Genomic DNA, 20,634 nt, shown 5'->3' on the forward strand with positions numbered 1-20,634 from the left:
CAGCAAAATGATTTGGCTGAATGTGGTTTTACTCATGTGCAAAATAAATATGAGTTAGATTCTATTAAAAGGCCTCAAACAAAGCATCCTTTTGGCAAACAGGTAGCCCCAGTGCTTCGTCTTCATTGAGGAATCTTAAGTTAGTGTTTCTCAAACTATAGTCCATGGACCACAAATGGTCCTTTAAGTTTTCCCTTGTGATTCACATAGATTTATTTGCAAAACTGCCATTGCTTGTAAACGAAATTAACAATGTTACTAAGTGCACTGGCATATTTTTCAGATGCATGCTCAAAACTAAATGAATTAAATCTGCATATATGGTAATTCTTTGGTTGTTCTTAATGTTCATGAGAAATTAAAGGGAACTTGGTTTGTGGGTTAGCTGTGTAAAACAGAGAAATTTTTTCCCATTTCCACACTTAGAATCTTTTTTTAGTAGAAAATTATATCATTATTGGAAAACAATTATGCCATGACATGCTCACATCTCAAAAGTCTGAGGTCACAATTTGAAATTTATTTTCATGCGTTAAGTAAAAAGAATTTCAATTGGTTCTTGATCCTTTCCATTGTGATTTCGAAAACAAGCTGTCATTGATTGAAGAACAGCAGTAAATTGAACTCTCTAATGACACCAGACTTAACATGAAATTCCTAGCAGAAGGTCTGGTTAGTTTCCGGACCTCATTAACCAGCAGAAACATAATATATTGAAATTGTACAATGGTGCTTTAAAAATTATAATTCAGTCTGCATCTATGTATCTGTATAAGAAAAGGACAGAAATTGATTTGATGTACGTCCTGATTTCAGACTTCTGTTAACAAGACTAAGTACAAACATAAATCACTGATCTCATTAACGTAGGGACCAAAATTTGTTTACTTTTTAGTTAATATGATAAAGATTATCCAAACTTTAACAATTTGAATTATTAAAAACAAATATAACTTTTCTTCTATTAATTTAACTAATTAATACCAAATGAAATAAATTTTAATTAACTGTAACTAAAAATATAAGTATATTGGCAGTGACATATGTTAAAAAAAATTGCTTGCAAATGGGCCCAGAACAAGATGGTCTGCAGAACATTCTAATTTATAAAAGTGGCCCTCACTTGAAAAAAGTTTGAGAAATGCTGATCCAACCCAATTGTTATAAAAAACCATGGTAATTTCAAAACTTCTAATTTCCAAAAAGAAATATAATAAATTAGGATATTATATTAATACAAGATTATAAGAAATATATAAATCTGAAATAGCTTCAAATCTTAATGTAATCAGTAATTATTGCTTTATAATATTGGAAGTGGATCCCAATATCATGGAATTCACTATTTATCTATTTAAAATTTATAATCAAAAGAGATGTCAGTTTAAGTACATCACTTACAAATTAGCTTGTAAATTTAGCAAGGTTAACAAGCGAAAATTCAACAGGTAATGTTTAAATGTAAAAAAAAATAATTTCACAAAAATTTAAGCAGCAGGTTTATTTAAAGTTTAATTTTACTCCTTCAATATTCCCATTAAATCTCATTTAACAGGAAGAAAAAATAAAAATTAAAAATTACTGAAAGATTCTTTTTTCGAATTCACAAGGAGGTACCAGAATCCCTAGCGCTAGTGAGACTCATTTTAAACATAAAGATTACTTTATTTGCCCTTCTAAGTAAAATCTTGCAACAAATATATTTTCATACCGCAAGTGTGAGAAATTAAACACGTTTTAGTTAGTGCCTTAAACTATCTAATACTCTACATAAAGTCTTTATTTATAGACTGTAAAATTTCTAACTGCAATTTTCTCGGCTAGTGTGTGCTAGCTTCTTTCTGAATACTTGTTTTAATTTTTCAAATGGTAACATATATTTCTTCTAATATTTTAACATTCTTGTGTTCATACTATTCTACGCCAAAAAACGAAATAAAAGGTGTGACACACACATGCACACACCAAAAAAAAAAAAAAAAAAAAAAAAAAAACTGGTTCAATAAATTATTGTACTTACAGAATCAGTTGTCCATGACATTATCACCTTCAAAGTAGTTCCCTTCAGCACTCACACACTTTTGCATTCGGTGCTGCAATTGCTGGTAACAGTTCTGGAACGAGGCTTTTGGAAGACTCTTCATGAGATTATCGTTTCTGCCTGAAACTCTTCAGGTGAGGTAAATGGCTTCCCTTTAAGCAAGATTTAACTTTAGGAAATAAAAAATCCCATGGAGCCAAATCAGGTGAATAAGGAGGATGTCCCATCACAGTAATTTTTTTGTTGGTCAGAAACACTGCTTGACCGATAGGGCCGTGTGAGCAGGTGCATTGTCCTGGTGCAATAGCCATTCATCACTCCACAACTGTGGCCTTTTTTTTTTTTTTTTTTCTTAATTTTTTTCACAAAGTCTTTTTAGCTTTAATGTAGTAGTTCTGATTAACAATCCGATCACTGGAAACCCATTCAATCATGATGAATATGCTGGACCCACACCCTTGGGCGTCCAGCACGTTCATCATCATCCACACTAAATTCCATCCTTTCTCCTAAAAACCATTTATGCCATTCAAACACACATGCATGAGACAAAGTTTCCTTCCTCTCCATAAGCTTCGATTGACATTTGAAATGTTTCCTCCATGGCCGATTTCTTAAGTTTCACAAGAAACTTGATGTTGATTGTTCGGTTTTTACATTAGACACTTTTCTGGCAGAATGCAATTGCACGCGCTCACTCGATCACGCAGTACTGCCCACTGGTGTGGTCTGTTAAGACGAAACTGGTCGCATGGATAGAGGAGGTGTGTGGCATGACGTTGCCAAAACAGTTGCTGCCAACTCCACTCTGTTTTCAAGCTACATGCTTAGTACCCCTTTTTTTTGTCACACCTCGTACAAAAACTTTTAATATGTAAAATTCTTTTAAATTTTAATTTTATTCAACAAAAATAAAAAAGTTTTATGAACTGACAATAAGTAGATATTTCTTTTACTTAAAAAAGAGAACCGAAGTATATCTGCAATGTATGTTTCCTTTATTTTTAATTTAAAATATATTTTTTAATGTCTAACTCTTGAGTTAGTCTGGAATTTTCATTTTCCAAAGTCCTTAAAAATGTTCTGAGAAACGTTCATCACTTTCAGAGGTGGTCTCACTGGGATACACAGGCACTGACAGCAGGATTTTTCATATATAATATATAGTAGACATTTACATAATGAGCGAATAAATGTCCAACTCCTTCTGTGATAATTTAATGACAAATAAAGAAGACATTTGTGGTAAGATTTGGCTTGGTTCATTTGTTACTGGCAAAGCACATTAGGGTTACCTGCCTAAGCGAATAAACATTTAAGGGAAACTAACATGTATTCATTTTACACATGGGAGAAAACCAAAAAAAAAAAAAAAAAAAAAAAAAACCATGCAGTCAGTCTGTTGTTCATCTGGAACCCAAGTCAAACTACCAGTGCTTAGCGACATTGCCACTAGTTGTCCCTAATTGAGATAAAGGGGTCATATGAGAGGTGAAAGGAGTTGGCCTTGAACATAACTTAGAAGTTGTTCAACCTAATACCAAAAGTGCTTCATTTAACCTATTGAAATATTCCATGTGCCCTCAATTCAGTTTTCTTTTCCTCACATTCAAATTATTTTCAGATATTCCAACTACAAAATAAGGTATTTCAATCACAATATTGATAGCATCAGGAAATTACTGTTTATAAAAAAGTCTTTTTTCCACATGTTCCATTCAAGGAATTAAAAGTCAAGTACTCTGCATCAATCACACTCACTTATAAATTCTTCTGTTCAATACTAAAAAGTTATTTTTTTTATCTCAGTAGCTAAATCAAGTACTTCAACAAATTTATCCAATTGACTGTTAAAATTTTCAAGTAATTAAAATGAAAATAAATCAGTCATTCTATTATAATATATTATATCTGTTTTGGATGCAGGGGCATTGGAAATAAAAAAAAAAAAAAAAAAAAAAATTCAATGGAGATACAATGCTGATTCTTGTTGCTTTAGTATCTTCAACTTTTCTTTAGCATGTTATTTTATTTAGCATTAAGTTTAAGGCATTATTGAAAGGAAAAAAATAGGTTATTGACAATCTTCTTGAGGAATTCATCTTCCTCTTTGAAATGCACTAATCAATTTAACTAAAAATTAATATCACATGCACTGAAAATTTTTAACAGTAAAAAATTTCTCGAGGAATACTTCTTCCTCTGTGAAATGCACTAATCAATTTAACCAAAAAATACCAAAGGACCCAGGTTCGAATCCCAAAGAAGGCATGCATGTAAAATTGTCTATCCCTTCATAGGAGGTAATGATGACCGCCTACTAAGTGCCTCCATAATAAAATGGCCACCACTTCTGGCCTTAGTTGTGGCCAATGCTGTGAAATGCACTAATCAATTTAACCAAAAAATACCAAAGGGCCCGGGTTCGAATCCCAAAGAAGGCATGCATGTAAAATTGTCTATCCCTTCATAGGAGGTAACAATGACCGCCTACTGAGTGCCTCCATAATAAAATGGCCACCACTTCTGGCCTTAGTTGTGGCCAATGCTGTTATGGGCAAATGACTCCCATTCATAAAAAAAAAAAAAAAAAAAAAAAAAAAAAAAAATATTTGATATCACATGCACTGAAAATTTTTAACAGAAACTGATACAACACAACAGTTGAATTTTAAAATTCTGGCATAAATTAAAATAGAATAAATATATAAAACTGTCCAAAAAATAAAAACTTAAAAAGGAAAAAAAACAAAGAGTAATTAAACTATAATTAATATATAGAATTACAATTAGTACAGATGCCGAATAAAATGGCCATAATTATTAAATACTACCCACAGACAAGATCATATGAACAGGTGAAACAGTATTACTACAGGAAACATTTAACTATATAAATCACCTTATACCATCTGTTTGCATTTACAGCGATGCTGGATGTTTTCTATATACTCATCATTTACTTTATTGACATTCTGGTAAAACAACTTTTAAAATAATTTAATTTTCATGAAGCTTTTTTAAGGAAAAAGATTATTTTAATTACTCAACAAGCAATTGTTCAGTGTATGATACTACAAAATAAAACTGACTGAATTACATCAGTAAATCAAAGCTTTTTAGCTACTGGACGAAAAGATAAAGAATCTATCTTAGAATCAAAATTATAATGTTTCTAATGTACAGTGTTAAGTTATTAGTTTTAGATTTTGATGCATAAAATTCATATTTTAAAATTTTACAGTAACTTTCTGAAAGCTTTTTACAATGCTAATTTCTTTAAAAAAATAAGTAATAATAGGTAAACAAACAATAAATAAACAGTTTTAAAATATTAGTAATATTATACATTAAAATGAGAAGTATTATATCAAAGGTTCCTTTCCTGCATTACCTGGTGAATTAAATTCATTCCTGAAAAACTTATTAAAATTGGTATTAAACCAATCAAGCAGAGTAAAGATTAAGATTTTTAAAGCATTATGTCCTTTACATCTGATACTTTTTTAAAAAATTAATAAAAACAGCAAATTCAACTGTGTAAATATTTATTGTAAAATGTTATACAAATATTAAATGAATATAATACATAAATTGTGCTTATATTAACAAATACACCCTAATCTGAAGATTCAATAGTTTTGGATGTTTCTTTTAAAACTTCTAAAGCAGCCTGGTATTCTTCACTTTCAGCAAGCTCAAGTTCATTATCCTAAATAAGTAAAAATAACATTTATTCATACCTATCATATTTAATAATATATTTTTTTTTTTTTGAAATGATGGGAACAGTACTCAGATAAATCACAAGAGAACTAGGATACATGTACGAAAATAGAAAGCAATTAACCACTTGCACTATGACTAAACTTCATGGTTGCGGTGCCGTGCGCTACAATATAACAAGCGGTAAAGTGTCTCATTTACGCCGCTCCGCGTCTGCGAGTGCAATCCAGAGCTGTAACTCGAGAAATAAACAATCTCGTTGTTAGGCAACATGTGCACCACGTTATTTTCATTTTTGTGCGCAGTTTGAGACAAAAGCATCTTGACGTGCGTCGCACGTCTTTTTAGTGCAAGTGGTTAAAATGCATCATCAGCAAAGCCCAACACAGTTTTAAATGGATCCTTGCAACTAATTTCACTCCATAAATTTTGCCCATAAAGGTACATAATATTTTACTAACTGAAAATCTCCCTTCAGTGAGACTATAAAATATCCTAGATTTTAGTTTTACACAACCAATGCCTTAGCATTTTCCTTTATATAAAAAAAAAAATAATAATAATAATCACAAAATACACTGCACAGTACAATGTCCGAAATCTGGACATCCATTATCCGGCATGATCTAAAATCTGGACCTCAAAGCCTCAAACTTTTTTTTTATTATTATTATTAATGCTTTACGCATTTTTTTCCTTCCATAATAAAAGATTTTCACTTAAAAATTCTGATTCTTAATTTCACTTCGGCACTAAGTAAAATACCTCGTTATGGTAAAAAAATCATGGAAGCATAAATTTGTGAGATTAATAATTTGGCTCCCTAGCTGAATGTCTACTTGGCACACATCTCAAACTGAAACATTCACCTATTTTACATCCCTGATGCCGACCTGGCGAGTCATTATTTATTTATATTTTGCTTTCATCACTGCATGTTTATCAATGCATGACAGCTTCGGTAATAACTCATGTTGTGATGTCTAAACTTTTTTTATATTAGTAATTGAATAACAAGAGTATGGCAACCTTTTATGCTAACATTATGTTTGGCAATGATTATAGATTTTTAAATGCTCTAAGAAATGTTGACGAGGAAAAATTCAACAAAAATTTCTTTTAATATGCTAAAAATAGATTTTGTTAATGAAACTCATAGGCCAAAATATTACATTAAGTGCTATTTTAATTAAGAATAACCGATATGTTATTAACCATAAATCCAGAAGCGACCACAGAATATGTCGGCACTGGACAGCAGAATTTAGGGACGACAAAATTTTTGGAAGTTGGGGAAGCAGCAAAATTAAGAGATGAGAAGTTTTTATAATTTAGGGAAAGCACTGGAATCCAAAGCACTGTGAAAATTTAGAACTTAGGAAAGCACTTTAGCAGAATTTAGGACCTGTAGAGATTGCACCAGGTGGTTATTGAGCGCTGGCCCTAGATAAAACCTTAAGTATATGTGGGAGTTTATTTATTCAGGACTCAGATTAGTTTGAAGCATGTGCAAGAAATAAACATAGGTATAGTAAATAAGTAAACTAATACAATTCAGGCTTCATTCAGTATGCATTAGGAGCAAGACAAAATTTAGCGAACAAAACAACTTGGCTTTCGTCCCCAATTTTGTGATACACAGCCAATAATGCATAACTGAAGCTATTAAGGTATGCTAAAATTATCTTTACTGATTCTAAGGCATTTCAATTAATGTAGCAGACTGCACTGCTCCCTGATCTTCTAATTTGATCCAGCTTATTATTTTTTGCAGACTGTTATTACGGCAATTTTATAAAAACTAAGCTTGAACTTTCGATTATGTCGAAAACAGTTTCCAATTCTGGAGTTGCCAAAGGATCTACAAAGTGAAACCATGTTTCAAAGTCCATTAAACAAAAAGTGAAATTAATTCAAAATTATGCGAGGAGTATGGCATTGGAAAGTCCACAGTATGTGACACAAGAAAAAAGAAAAAGGAACTTTTTGAATTTTTTGTGGCAGCATCTTAACTTACATTGAAAGAAATGCTTAATAAAGTACACAAATAAATATTAAGCTTTTTTTGTAATTTTTGAAACCTTTTAGATCACAATTGTTCTTTATTTCATAAATTACGATTTCATATTTTTAATTGTATAATTTCTGCATGACATCTTACCAGATTTAAATTGATGATCAATTATCCGGAAAAATCCCAAATCCGAATCGCTGAAGTCCCAACCAGTCCGGATTTTGGGCTTTATATGATTTTTTTTTTACAAATTCCATCATTTTTTAAAGGGATCAATTATTTAAGAGGAATAAAATATACATGACCAAATTAAAGAGTCTTCATATGATACAGAGAAAGAGAAACTGCACATCTCAGCCAATTTTTATATTCCATAAAGTGCCTGTACTAGATTCATATGTATAGAAGGTGCTATGCACAGAGAATGCTGCATTACTGTTTTAATTAATATGGCACGAAATTCTGGACTATAATGACAGAAACATCAATTGCTCCTCTTTAAAAAAACATTCATTGTTGTTTTTGAATCAAGCTTCATCACTTAATTCATGAACCCCATGAATTACTACTAGGCTAAAATCCACAGTATAATACTCGGCTAGAACCCACAATAACCAGATTTGATAGAATTCAGCTTTTCTGCCACCCATAATGTGCAGGCTGACATAAGTTTTCATTTTGAGGGTAAGAAAGAACTTTTATTATTATTATGAAGTTTGAACTGTTCGGCTACGGCTGTATAAGTCATGAAGGCACAGTCATAAGGCATAAAATGCGAAAGATCTGTTCACACTTGTGAGACAGAATCTAAGGTGTAGCTAATTAGAAAAGCTAAATTTGCACATGCCTGGATACGTCTACAGCTTTCCCACTCTGTTTTCCCGCTTAATAGGTTTTGTGCATTCGCTCTGATTGGTCAATTCTTATACCAAGTTGGCATAAGCTTGAAAACTAAACTTTATGCCAACCCCCCCAAACAGTTTTTGCGATGTAGCTACGTCTGGTTATCTAGAAATGAAGCTCAGCTCAGATATGTTATTCACCATAAATCCAGAAGCGACCACAGAATATGTCGGCACTGGACAGCAGAATTTAGGGACGACAAAATTTTTGGAAGTTGGGGAAGCACCAAGCAGCAGTTATGACATTTATACCAGATCTGAACACAGCCTTAAGGAAAACTTAAGCAACTGTTCAAAGTTTTACGACTAAACTTATAACAAAAATAGAAACCGTTCTTCAAACAAAGCTTCCTAAAAGTCTGTGTATAACACTCACCATTCTTGTAATGAGTTTTCACAACCAAAATTCAATGTTCCTTCACGTAACACTTAACTAAACTGTAATAAAGCTGCAAAATGAACTACAGTGATGAAATGCCAATCTTGTCAGCATTCTTAACCTGCGGGAAGGCTCGTGGGGTGTATCATATCCCAATCCTACATAAAAGTGGAATATTCCTAACTTGTGAAACTGAAATTCTGTGATGCTTTCAGTAGCTGAGTTTCTAGTTGTGGTTGACTTTCAGAACAGCTTTTTCTTTGCCTGTGTGTTTCAGAAAAAGATTTATCGGTATTTTGTTGGAACTGGGGTATGACACACCCCATGCGCCTGTCCGTTTAAGTAATTTTCTGACTGAATATGTAGTTCAGAAATTTATTTCTAGAGTGTAACAGTAAATATTTCTACTCGCAAGTGATTTTAAAGTACTTGACATTAAATTCTTAAAAATTTCTAACTGCATTATGGTAAAAAGAATGAGTCCCTATAAACTGGAGATGCAACGCATGTGAGATTTATTAGAAATATTTGAAAGCGATGAAGATTGCATTTCGGAAACTGAATATGAAACTAAGAATATTTTCTACAATGTTTTGGTTTCCAAAAAGATAAAACATTAATTCCTGATGTTCCTAAAAAGGGAAAAACTGTTCTTATGCTTTCAACATTATATAACGATCATACTATAGATGATACTATTGGAGAAAATAGAACGTCAGGAATTATATGTTTTAATAATATGACTAAAGGAGCAGTGGATATGGGGAATGAAATGTCAGCCAATTATTCAATTGCCAGAATAACAAGGAGGTGGCCAATGGTAATTTTCTTTCCTGCACTGAATGTTGCTGTAATAAATGCTTGAATTATATTACATTCAACTGCTAATCCACCAACCAGAAACAGAAGTCTGTTTTTGAAGGACTTAGCATTACAATTAATGAAAAAAAGTATAGAACAAAGATCAGAGATTAACACTTTTCCAAGAAATTGACGTATTGCATGCAAAACAAAAGCAGAAGTTTCGACGAAGAATTAAAACGAATACATGAAATTAGAAACAACTAAGTATGAAAGATGTGATAAATTTTTTGCCCTCGTGCCAAAGACAGAAGAATGTGAATGCAATGTTTAAAATGTGAAAATATTCTGTGCCAAGAACACATGAATGTATTTCGTTCAAAGTGTGAAGAAATAAAATAAGCATGGTGTATTATAGATGTAACGAAACTTGGAGGCATGATGTTTATTTTTTTATTATTTTCATTTATCTTAATTTTAACCCTAAGATTATTTCGGAAATTAATTTTTTTGAAACCTAATTATTATTCACTTATTTATAATACACGAGAACAAAAAAAAAGTTTTAAAACTAAATAATACTCTTTTTATTGTATTTTAAATATTGGGATATGTCATACTCCACGCGCCCACTCTAGTAACTTTTCTTGGTGCGACTTCCGCCGGGTTAAATCGACTTAACTGAACATGCTTTTCATTTCTTCAGGAACATTTGCCTGTTGTAAGCATATGAAAATATTTTCCATTTTTTAAAAACAGAGTATTTTTGTAATCATATTAAATCCAGTGCTTTAGTTGGGATATTCTAAAGAAATCTGAACAACAAATGCTATATGAAAATTTTTATCAAATTTTTATCAACAAATGTTTAAACAGCAAGAGTCTTTACAAAAGCTCCTAAGCTTCCAGTTTTAGATGAGACATGCACGGAAATACACTGCAGAAATTATTTTTCACTTATCCACTAAATCCCTTATTTTAGAAAAAATACACAGATGACATTTAAAGTATTTCTATCTCATATATTTGATGCCTTTCTTAATTTATATACAAATTAAAACTAACAAAGAAATAAACAACACTACTTAATTCCTTACTTACCATAACAACCAAATGATATAACTTATTACATTACCACAAGCCAACCAGCAATCCCATAATGGTACCGTATCTTATTATAATTACAAGACCTTTCTTTTTAACAATGTTTAAAGTTCCACACCCAAGTTATGTAAAACAAAATATGAACACATCACATAGTACTTATCAGACATTATTCATTTTCAGTACAACCACTTCAATATAGCTATGACACTGAGTGCAATAGATGTGAAAAAGAACCCTTGAATGAAGATTTCAAATTTAAAAACTCGAACACGAAACCCAATAGATAAGCTTAAGGGGAAAAATCAACAAAATTAATCCTTCAACATTTAAATCTTTTATTATTAATAATATTTTTAATCTGAACTTCTATATCAACAAAAATGTTTTTAACACTTGCTACATCAAAACTTACGAAATATAGTAACAAACTTTTCAATAACCTCAGCACCATTCATCTAGATTGACCTGAAGAGTTAAAAATAAAATTCGAAAAAGACATACATTGTGAATACACAATATCCACATTCAAGCTAATATAATGGAAAATCAAACTCAATGTATAGGATCGTATTACAAAGCAAATCAAATATATAAGAAAAAATCCACCATAAAAAACACATTAAAATCGTAATCAAATCCACAAACTCAAAAAAAAAAAAAAAAAAAAAAAAAAAAAAAAAAAAAAAGAGGAGGAAAGATACTTTTCCATTTTGCCAGCGCAGGCGAAAAAGTCTCAGTAAATGTACAACCGATGACAAACTAAATATCCTCGTTGGTAACCTTTTACGCCTCATTTTTTCAAAGCAAGTCGCAGCCATTTCTTATCAGATTGATTGTTTTTTTCAATACTGGCATACAATTACATAAAATTTTTACCAGGTAGTTCAATTTTATGCCCTTTGGCCCTTCGAGGTAATTAAGTCAATTAGGATGCAATTACACCACTCACCCGAAAATATAGAATAGGCAAAGTCAAGGGTTAAGTCCATCCATTCTAATGAGAATGCGCTAGCAAAATAAAGCACTGCAGTTCCACATAATTTCTGAGTAAACTTTTCGTACCAATTGAAATAATTCTTGCGTTTAAACTTGTATTACAAATTAAGATTTAACTTGAAATTAATATATATAATCAATGAGAGAATTACGATTTTTGTAGCGTAATTTACGTGAGATGAAATCACTTGGTGTCAAGTGATATAAAATGGCGAATCAGGATGTTGTACCATGAAAGCATAGTAAATTCTTAAAAGTCTTTTTATAAATTTATTGTCTTTATTTATTGGCTTTTTACAAAATTTTAAACAATATTAAAATGTCTTCAAAGTAAAAAATTCTTAGAACTAACATTTCTTAACATATTTTATGTGTATACTGTGTGTTGTCGCCAATAAAGTCTGCTTGGCGAAATTTGCGACGGCAAAACGGAAAAGTACCATAAGAAATTCATAACAGGAATAATCATTACCAGGTCATGTTTCAACAAAAAAGTGCCTATCATTCTATGTGGACAACAGTCCTGGAAAATAATTTTGAATTCAATTAATAGAAATAACCCACTGCTAACAACAGGAGATAATTATACAGGCAGAGGGAAGGAAGTAAAATAGGGGTTCCCAACCAGTGGAGAATTTCATAGTTTCAGAAGCAGGGATGCAGTCAGCCTTTTATTTAGCTGTTAAGTATACAATTTTAGCTTATGAAACAAAAACAAACAAAAAAAAAAAAAAAAAAAAAAAAACTTTCATTCCTGTTTTCGTATTTACCAAGATTTTCTGATATATTTTCTGTTGCTTAATTTATACAACACACTAGAAAATAATCTAAATTTAAATAAATGTGCATCCATTCCACAACATTTTTTAACTATAGAATAGGAATATTTCTCTTTGGAAAATGCAAAAACATAGCTTTTAATCCACAGCTTGTTTACATGCGACATTTTGAAAGAAAAATAAATTTAAAAGTAGTAGATGATATTGCTCATTTTAAATAATAAGCTATCATCAGAATTTTTTTCCCCCGAAACACTTGCTTTTTTTTTTTTTTTTTTTAAATTCTTTATTGAAATAATTCTAAAAATGTGCATACATTTTTAGAAACATGTAGAAATTAATCCCATGCACAATAATTCTTGGTACTTAGTTATAATTACATCACCTGTTATTTAAACAATGCCAAGATTATTGATAAATCAGTAAAGCTATACATACCAACTTAGCATAAAAAAACTACGGAATAATTACACTTACAGAATACAATTACTTACAAGAATTTCTTGTAGTTCATTACGTGCCATTTGGTAACGTTTCACAGTATCAGGAATCATCATTATTGATTCTTTTATAACTTCCTCCTGTTAAAAAAAAAAAAAAAAAAAAATACTGAGGAAGGAAGGGGGAAAACTCTAAAAACAAATCAGAGAAAATCATAAAACCAACTTCATATTAGTCATCATAACCTTTGAGATACTGGTATGATTATGATAAGAAAATTTAAAATATGAATTCAAAAACTATATTATACTTCATAGTCTACACAGCATATGATTTATAGGCATTCCCTACTTATCTAAAGGGTTACAGAATACAGAAGTATCAAAAACTGGAAATAACTGAAATAAAACCTCAGATCTTTCAAATTTTAAATGTATTCTGATTGCATAAAAGAAATAATGTATAATACATGGTGTGTGAATAGATGACAAACACACAAGTTCTGGTAACATATAAGAAATATTTTCACAGTACCTAATGATTTATTATAATAAGCATGTTCATAAAAGAAAAATATTTAAAAGTATGGTTAATTATGAATTATTCCATTGACTGCAAAACTCACCAAGCAGCACGATTAGGTATCAATTATGGATAACTGCAGTGTCACAACAGATTCGTAGCATCTGCACCTTCATTTGATTCTTGATAAGTCATGCTTTGTTTTTATTGCACAAGGATATAAATTAACTGTTATTTTTGTAATTTTTCCCTTGTAGTTTGAAAAAAGTAAGTTCAAGGCCTATAGAATCACATTAGCATCATTTTGTTAAAGCCTGCACTCACTAAGTGTCTGTCTTCCAGTTCAAGTGAAAGATTTTGTTACTTTTTAAGGATTATGTTAATTCTATTAACAGTTAAATTTTGAGTTAAACTTCCTTTTCTATCGACTCTTACTTCAACTTACCACTTCCAGCCAGAATGTAGTTTTAAAATCACGTCTGAATGGTAATGAGGAAGAGCGGTATATAACCGTGAAGTTCTACAGTCTTAGTGAGAGATATACTAGATATTCTGGCTGCATGCATCCGCCTTTTAGGCTACTCTCTCGTAAGCTATTGTTACACTCGGCCGTACTTTAGGACCTTGATAGCTACGCAGTCAATTAGCATTAAGGGGCCAACTCTGTTAGAATTCTGATAGCTTCGGCTATATCTCTTTACTTAAGATTAGTTTAGTTTAATTCTTAAGTTCAAGACCAAGAGTCAACTTTATTGTACAACTCCAAGATGGTGCTTTGTTAAACTTCAATTGGAATAATAAAGGGTTATTTCACCCTTCTTACTCGTTGTTTCCTGTATATGAACTCAAGCGATTATTCGTTTATTAGTTCTCAAAATTCTTCACTTTCAACTGTAACTTAGAATTACACACTGGAGAATCCTACAACTTCTTCCTGTAAATAATCTGTCTTGTACTTTTTTTAATTACTTTAAAAGTTTATTTATGTATTTTATCAATTAAAGCATTAGAATAATTTGAATAGCGCTTCTGAAAACTATTTCTCAAAGTAAGCAATTTTTTTAAATATATCTTCACGTAAACTAAAGGATAAATATTAGTAAATGCTAATTTTAACATGTATGACGGCTTAAATAATAATCTAAAATAGTATAAAAAATTATGATGCTAGGACATAAACTTTTTTTGTAATTTTATTCCTACAGTTAGGCTTAGTGACACAAATCCCGTCCTGTGGGACGATTCCTTTCAACTCCCACCCGTTCCAAAGGAATACCTTAAAATAAGGTGCACCATCTTTAATGGGAAACTTGTCATTTGGTATAGAAAGAGAAAATGTCAGAATTGAGACATTTCTACTAGCTGCATCAAATTCTTGAGTTTATTGCACAGAAAAAGGCCACTTCCCTTTACAACTGCATTCTAAGTTGATCATTTTCTTGAGAAAAAATGACAGGTACAATGAAATAAAAAATCTAATGTGAACACCACATCCTTGTATGACCTACAAATTTTTCTGCACTTCATTTAAACTTACTTCCTCAAATCATTTTAATTTAATTAACCGATTCCTCAAGGCAAGTTGAAAATGACACATAAAATTTGAAATTTTGAAATTAAATAACTCGATCAAATTTTTTCATATGAAAGTCAAACTTGTTATAATATTATTTTTTTATAATAAGTATAAAACTTTTTTAACTATATGTGTAGAAACCAGGAGACCACATTAAAAACTATGCAAGTCATATGATATGGATTAATCTCGAAATGATGCATTGCAGAAAAAGGCATTACGATTTTTAGAATAGAGAGGGTGAATTAAAGAGCTATTGCTTTGATTTACACTTTTTTAACCCCCCCCCCACACACACATATATATATATATGTAATGATATTTTTAAATCAATTGATTAAATTAAATTCTATTAATATCGCTTAATAATGTGATGGCGATTCTCTACCTAAATTGCATCCCTGTTCCTAAATTTTGGCAAAATCCTTTCTTTAGTATAAAATATATTAACCTGTTGGCGCCCGCCAAATCGCCAAACTCATAAATCTGTCATATTACATAAAGTACTTAAGAACACTCCTGATGAGAAGATAGCGTCACCTCGTGATTTCAATTAATATCGCTGATTGGAGGAGCTTCGTGACGTACACATATGTATAAATTGGGCTTCTGCTCGAGGTACGAGGAGAATGCTTGTGAGATGGATGCTAAAATAAACCTACCACTTTATATTCCAAAATTTGTCTCATTCCTGTTGCCCCGGCTGCACAAAACAAATAATGTATGAGAAATTACATTTCAGAAAGCCGGTAGGATCCCACCTTCAAAGGGATTATCTAAAAAAGAAAATACCCCAAGGATTATACGGATAAAATGTTACGCACTTTAGATGAATTTGCCGCTGTGCGACTTCTAGATCTTGCTTCAAGAGAATCATCCTTCTGTTACCTGTATTCTGCTATTCTGCAGATTATTTTACGTCCAGAGAAGCATCCTTCTGCCACCTGTGATGTGTGATTTGTGTTTCCATCGAAAGTTCGTCGTTCATCAAATGTGCTCTTACCGTTGACCTACTTTTGAGGATGGAAATCTTTCCCTACGTCTACGCCGTTCTGTGTTGCTCTCGAGAGCTTTGTGCTTGTGTGGTGATTGATCGTGTTTTGCGAAAATCTAATCAAGAGTGCACAAAAATGTGTATTTTCGTGTCGATTTCATCACTCGTATTCTCGTCACAATAAGTCAGACAGAAGCAATTAGTAAAAAGATTGGCAATGTAAATGATATTATTACTATTGAGTTATAATTACTGATTTAATAATAGTGTTTTTATTTTGAAAATTTTAAAAAGTATTATTTTGGTATAAATGTATTTTAAATTTGGTATTTAAAGGATGTATTTTGGTTTTAATATTGTTTTGGGAAAATTTAAAGAGTATTATTTTTGAGTTAGTTTTATTTATGAAAGTAAGTTTTAGTTTTATTTATGAAAGTAAGTTTTATTTATGAAAGTATTATTAGTTTTATTTATAAAGTATTATTAGTTTTATTTATGAAAGTATTATTAAAAGAATAATGGCTAATGAAAACCTCTCTGATCCTGATGATTCATTAAGGGCAGCTAGCGCTGAACCTGAAACAAGTATAATTCCCTTTGACGCGCAGAATGATATGGATATAAATTCATGGCTTGAGTACTTTAACAAAACTCATTTAGATAAAGATGAAACGTGGAAGCTTAATAATGTAGCTCGATATCTAAAAGGTAATGCACTTAGCGTATATGTCAAAAACTGCCATAAAATTACTAAATATGTGGAATTAGTCCAAATTTTAAAGGAAAATTTTTTCGACCCCACTTTAACTACGTTTGGTGATTTTGCCAATTACAAGTACAATCATAAAGAGGACATAACGCAATATTTTCGCAAAAAATTAGATATTGGTAAAAAATTAAATCTAACTCATGAAATGATCTTGGAGGGTCTGACGGATGGCCTTCCTATAGAATTAAAATCCTTAATGACGATCAACGCACCCTCTGACCCCATCTCTTGGCTTACTCATGTCCATAAGCTTATTAAGATTAGCGAAAATCAACAAATCAAAAGTGCACCTCCCAGATTTGTTACTCCGATTGGGAACAGTTCTCAAGATTACAATCGATTTAATAGAAGTAGAATTTCAGCTACTGTGAGACAAGATTCTCCTAGACCCAACAATTTCCAACATTTTCAGAGACCAAGTAATTTTTATAATCGGTTCAGTGGTCCAGGATTTACAAGCCATCATAATTATAATTCTCAAAATAGATTGCCATTGCCACCTAGTCCCTGTAGACTTTGCACCCGGAACGGAATCCCAAATGCTTTTCACTGGTTTCAGGTTTGTCCTTTCAGAAGGGAGAGATCTGATACACCTAATGTTACGCCCCTTGCAATAGAACCAACCCCAGAAACCCCTCACAGTAGTTGACTATTAAAGGTGTCGGGATATTTGCCCAATAAGAAACGTCTAGAGTGTGTTGTAGACAGTGGTGCCACCATATCAATAATTTCTTCCAAAACAGCTAGACAATTACGTTTAAAAGTACAAAGAGTTAGATCATTTTCAGTAACCCAAACTAAAGGAAAAATAATCTTCAACAAAATATGTTGTATACAAATGAAAATTGGACGGATTAGTAAACAAATTACCTTGTTTGTTCTTGATAATAATTTGAATTATGTAATTTTAGGACTTTATGAATGCAAATTATTTGAGTTGAGTATTGATTGTACTAATTTAAAAATTAAACAGAGAGCTATTGTACTTAATGATGACTGCCATTTTGACAGCCGACCCATATCTCTACACCTCCAACTTCAAGGTGGTACAACAAATGTTTATCCATGTGTTAATAATAATAATGATGATGATGATGATGTAAGAAATTTTCCAACCTGTAAATCTCGGACTACAAATCCAAATGAATTAGTTTCTCAGTCTAACATTTATGTGAAAAATGCTGTTTCTAATACTGTCGATAACAAAGAGTATAACTTGGAAAAATTGTTAAATGATTATTCATCTGTGTTTTCTAAAAATAAGTATGATGTAGGAAAAATTAATATTGAACCTCAACGAATTAATTTAAATTCTGATTTGCCTGTATCATTAAGACCTTATAGAACATCCCCTATGGAAGAAGAGGAAATTAAGACCCAAATTGATCAATTATTACAAGCAGGTATAATTAAAGAAAGTTGTAGCCCATATTCGTCCCCCGTGACTTTAGTACTTAAACGTGAGGAAGGAAAAAAAACTAGATTGTGTATAGATTATCAAAAATTGAATTCCCTGGCTAAAACAGATGCAAACCCTCTTCCTCGCATTGACACTTTGTTAGACAAATTAAGTAAAGCAAAAGTATTTTCTACAATTGATTTGAGATCTGGTTTCTGGCATATCCCGATTCACCCTGCAGATACTGAGAAATTAGCTTTTTGCACGAATTTTGGATTATTCGAATGGTTAAGACTCCCTTTTGGTATCAAAAATGCTTCTGCAATTTTTAACAGAACAATTAGACGAATATTAACAAAAAATAAAATTAATTTCGCTTGCAGTTACTTTGATGATATAATCGTTTACTCTTCCTCTGAGAAGGAACATTTAGAACATTTAAAAATTTTATTTGAGGTGTTTAAAGAGGAGCATATTAAATTGAATCGAAACAAATGTGTGTTCGCCCGAGATCAGATCACATTTCTTGGCTATGAAATAAAAAATGGTAGAATAATTCCCGATAACCATAATATAGAAGTTATTAAGAAACTTAAAAACCCCAGTAACACTAAAGAGTTACAAAGAGTTTTGGGAAGTGTGAATGTGTATCATAGATTCATTCCGAATTATGCAACTATTATAGCTCCATTAAACAGACTCTTGAAAAAAGATGTCAAGTGGGAATGGGATGACCAATGTCAAAAAGCTTTCGACGAAATGAAAAGAATACTGATTTCCAAACCTGTTTTACAATTGTATGATTCCAGTAGGCCATGTCATATTTTTGTTGACGCTTCTCAAACTGCTGTTGGAGCTGTTTTGAAACAACCAGACGAAAATGATGTCCTTCATCCTGTATCATATCATTCCCGAACTTTAAGAAATTATGAGAAAAATTATACGATTACTGAGTTAGAATGTTTGGCCATAGTAGATGCCCTAGACAAATTCTATTACTATCTGCATGGACAAAAATTTGTTATACATACGGACCATGCGGCCCTCGTTTGGCTCAAAAATGTTAAAAATTTAAAAGGTAGACTCTTCCGTTGGTCACTCAAACTAAGTATGTTCAATTATGAAGTAAAGTATCAGAAGGGCTCTACCAATATTGAAGCTGACATGCTTTCTAGACATCCTGTTTCGCAGCATCTCCAACATTATGTACATTTACTTGATAGAAATGAAATAATCCAACAACAAAAAACTGATAATGTCTGCGGAAAAAATTACCAAGAGATAAATGATATGATGGTAATTAAGAAAAAGAATTTTTATAAAATTGTAGTACCTAAATCTTTAAGATTAAAATTGTTGAATAAAACCCATGAAAATTTTGGTCACCCGGGAGTTCAAATTATGCTTAACTTAATCACCCCTCAATATTATTGGCCTCATATTAGCGAAGATATCAGAAATTTTGTTAAACATTGTCATACTTGTCAACTTAATAAAAAGAAAAAACAGAAAAAATTTGGTCTTATGCAAGACGTACCCCCAACCGACAAACCTTTCGAATGTCTCTCTATTGACACTGTGGGAGGATTTAATTATTATAATTCTACAAAAAAATATTTACATATAGTTATTGACCATGCAACAAGATATGTCTGGGCTTTTCCCTCTAAAAGTGTAACTTCAGAAACCTATGCCAATTGTCTAAAACAAATATTTCAAATACAAGTCCCCGAAAAAATTCTGAGTGACAGGAATGCAGCCTTCACTTCCTCTAGATTCAAAAAATTTCTTAAAAAGCATAATGTTAAACAACTTTTAACTTCATCTCACCATCCCCAGACAAATGGTAAAGTAGAAAGAGTAAATCAATCAATAGTAAGTCGACTAAAATGTAAAGTAAATTCTTCTTCTAAAAAAGTACCGTGGACTAAAGTGCTAGAGCAAGTTGTTATCGAATATAACAACTCCCCTCATACGGTAACTAAGTTCACCCCAGCATACTTACTATTTGGTAACCTCCCTTTTGAATCTCCAATTGATCAAAATAAATACCCTTCCTTAAATGAAGCAAGGGCTTTAGCAAAGAAAAGAACTATCGAATACCACCGAAAGAATAAAACTAGATATGACATCAGATTTGTAGAATCTAAATTTCAACCTGGAGATTTTGTCCTTTACGAGGAATTTG

General features: G+C 31.5%; 1 protein-coding gene across 1 annotated transcript in view; it reads right to left on the reverse strand.

Annotated features, from left to right (window-relative positions):
• Window positions 1-5,572: 5,572 nt before the first annotated feature.
• LOC118200381 (tubulin-specific chaperone A-like) overlaps window positions 5,573-20,634 on the reverse strand; it is a 54,177-nt gene continuing 39,115 nt past the window's right edge. Inside the window, exons 3-4 of the mRNA XM_085810657.1 lie at window positions 13,240-13,326; window positions 5,573-5,753 (exon numbers count right to left, since the gene is read on the reverse strand). Of these exons, the coding sequence (XP_085666783.1) occupies window positions 5,661-5,753; window positions 13,240-13,326 (180 nt within the window). The 3' untranslated portion in view covers window positions 5,573-5,660. The remainder of the gene's footprint in view (window positions 5,754-13,239; window positions 13,327-20,634) is intronic.

The sequence above is a fragment of the Stegodyphus dumicola genome, chromosome 2, assembly GCF_044657685.1.
Source record: "Stegodyphus dumicola isolate Sdum_Otavi_A_Nest chromosome 2, ASM4465768v1".
Classification (NCBI taxonomy): Eukaryota; Metazoa; Arthropoda; class Arachnida; order Araneae; family Eresidae; genus Stegodyphus; species Stegodyphus dumicola.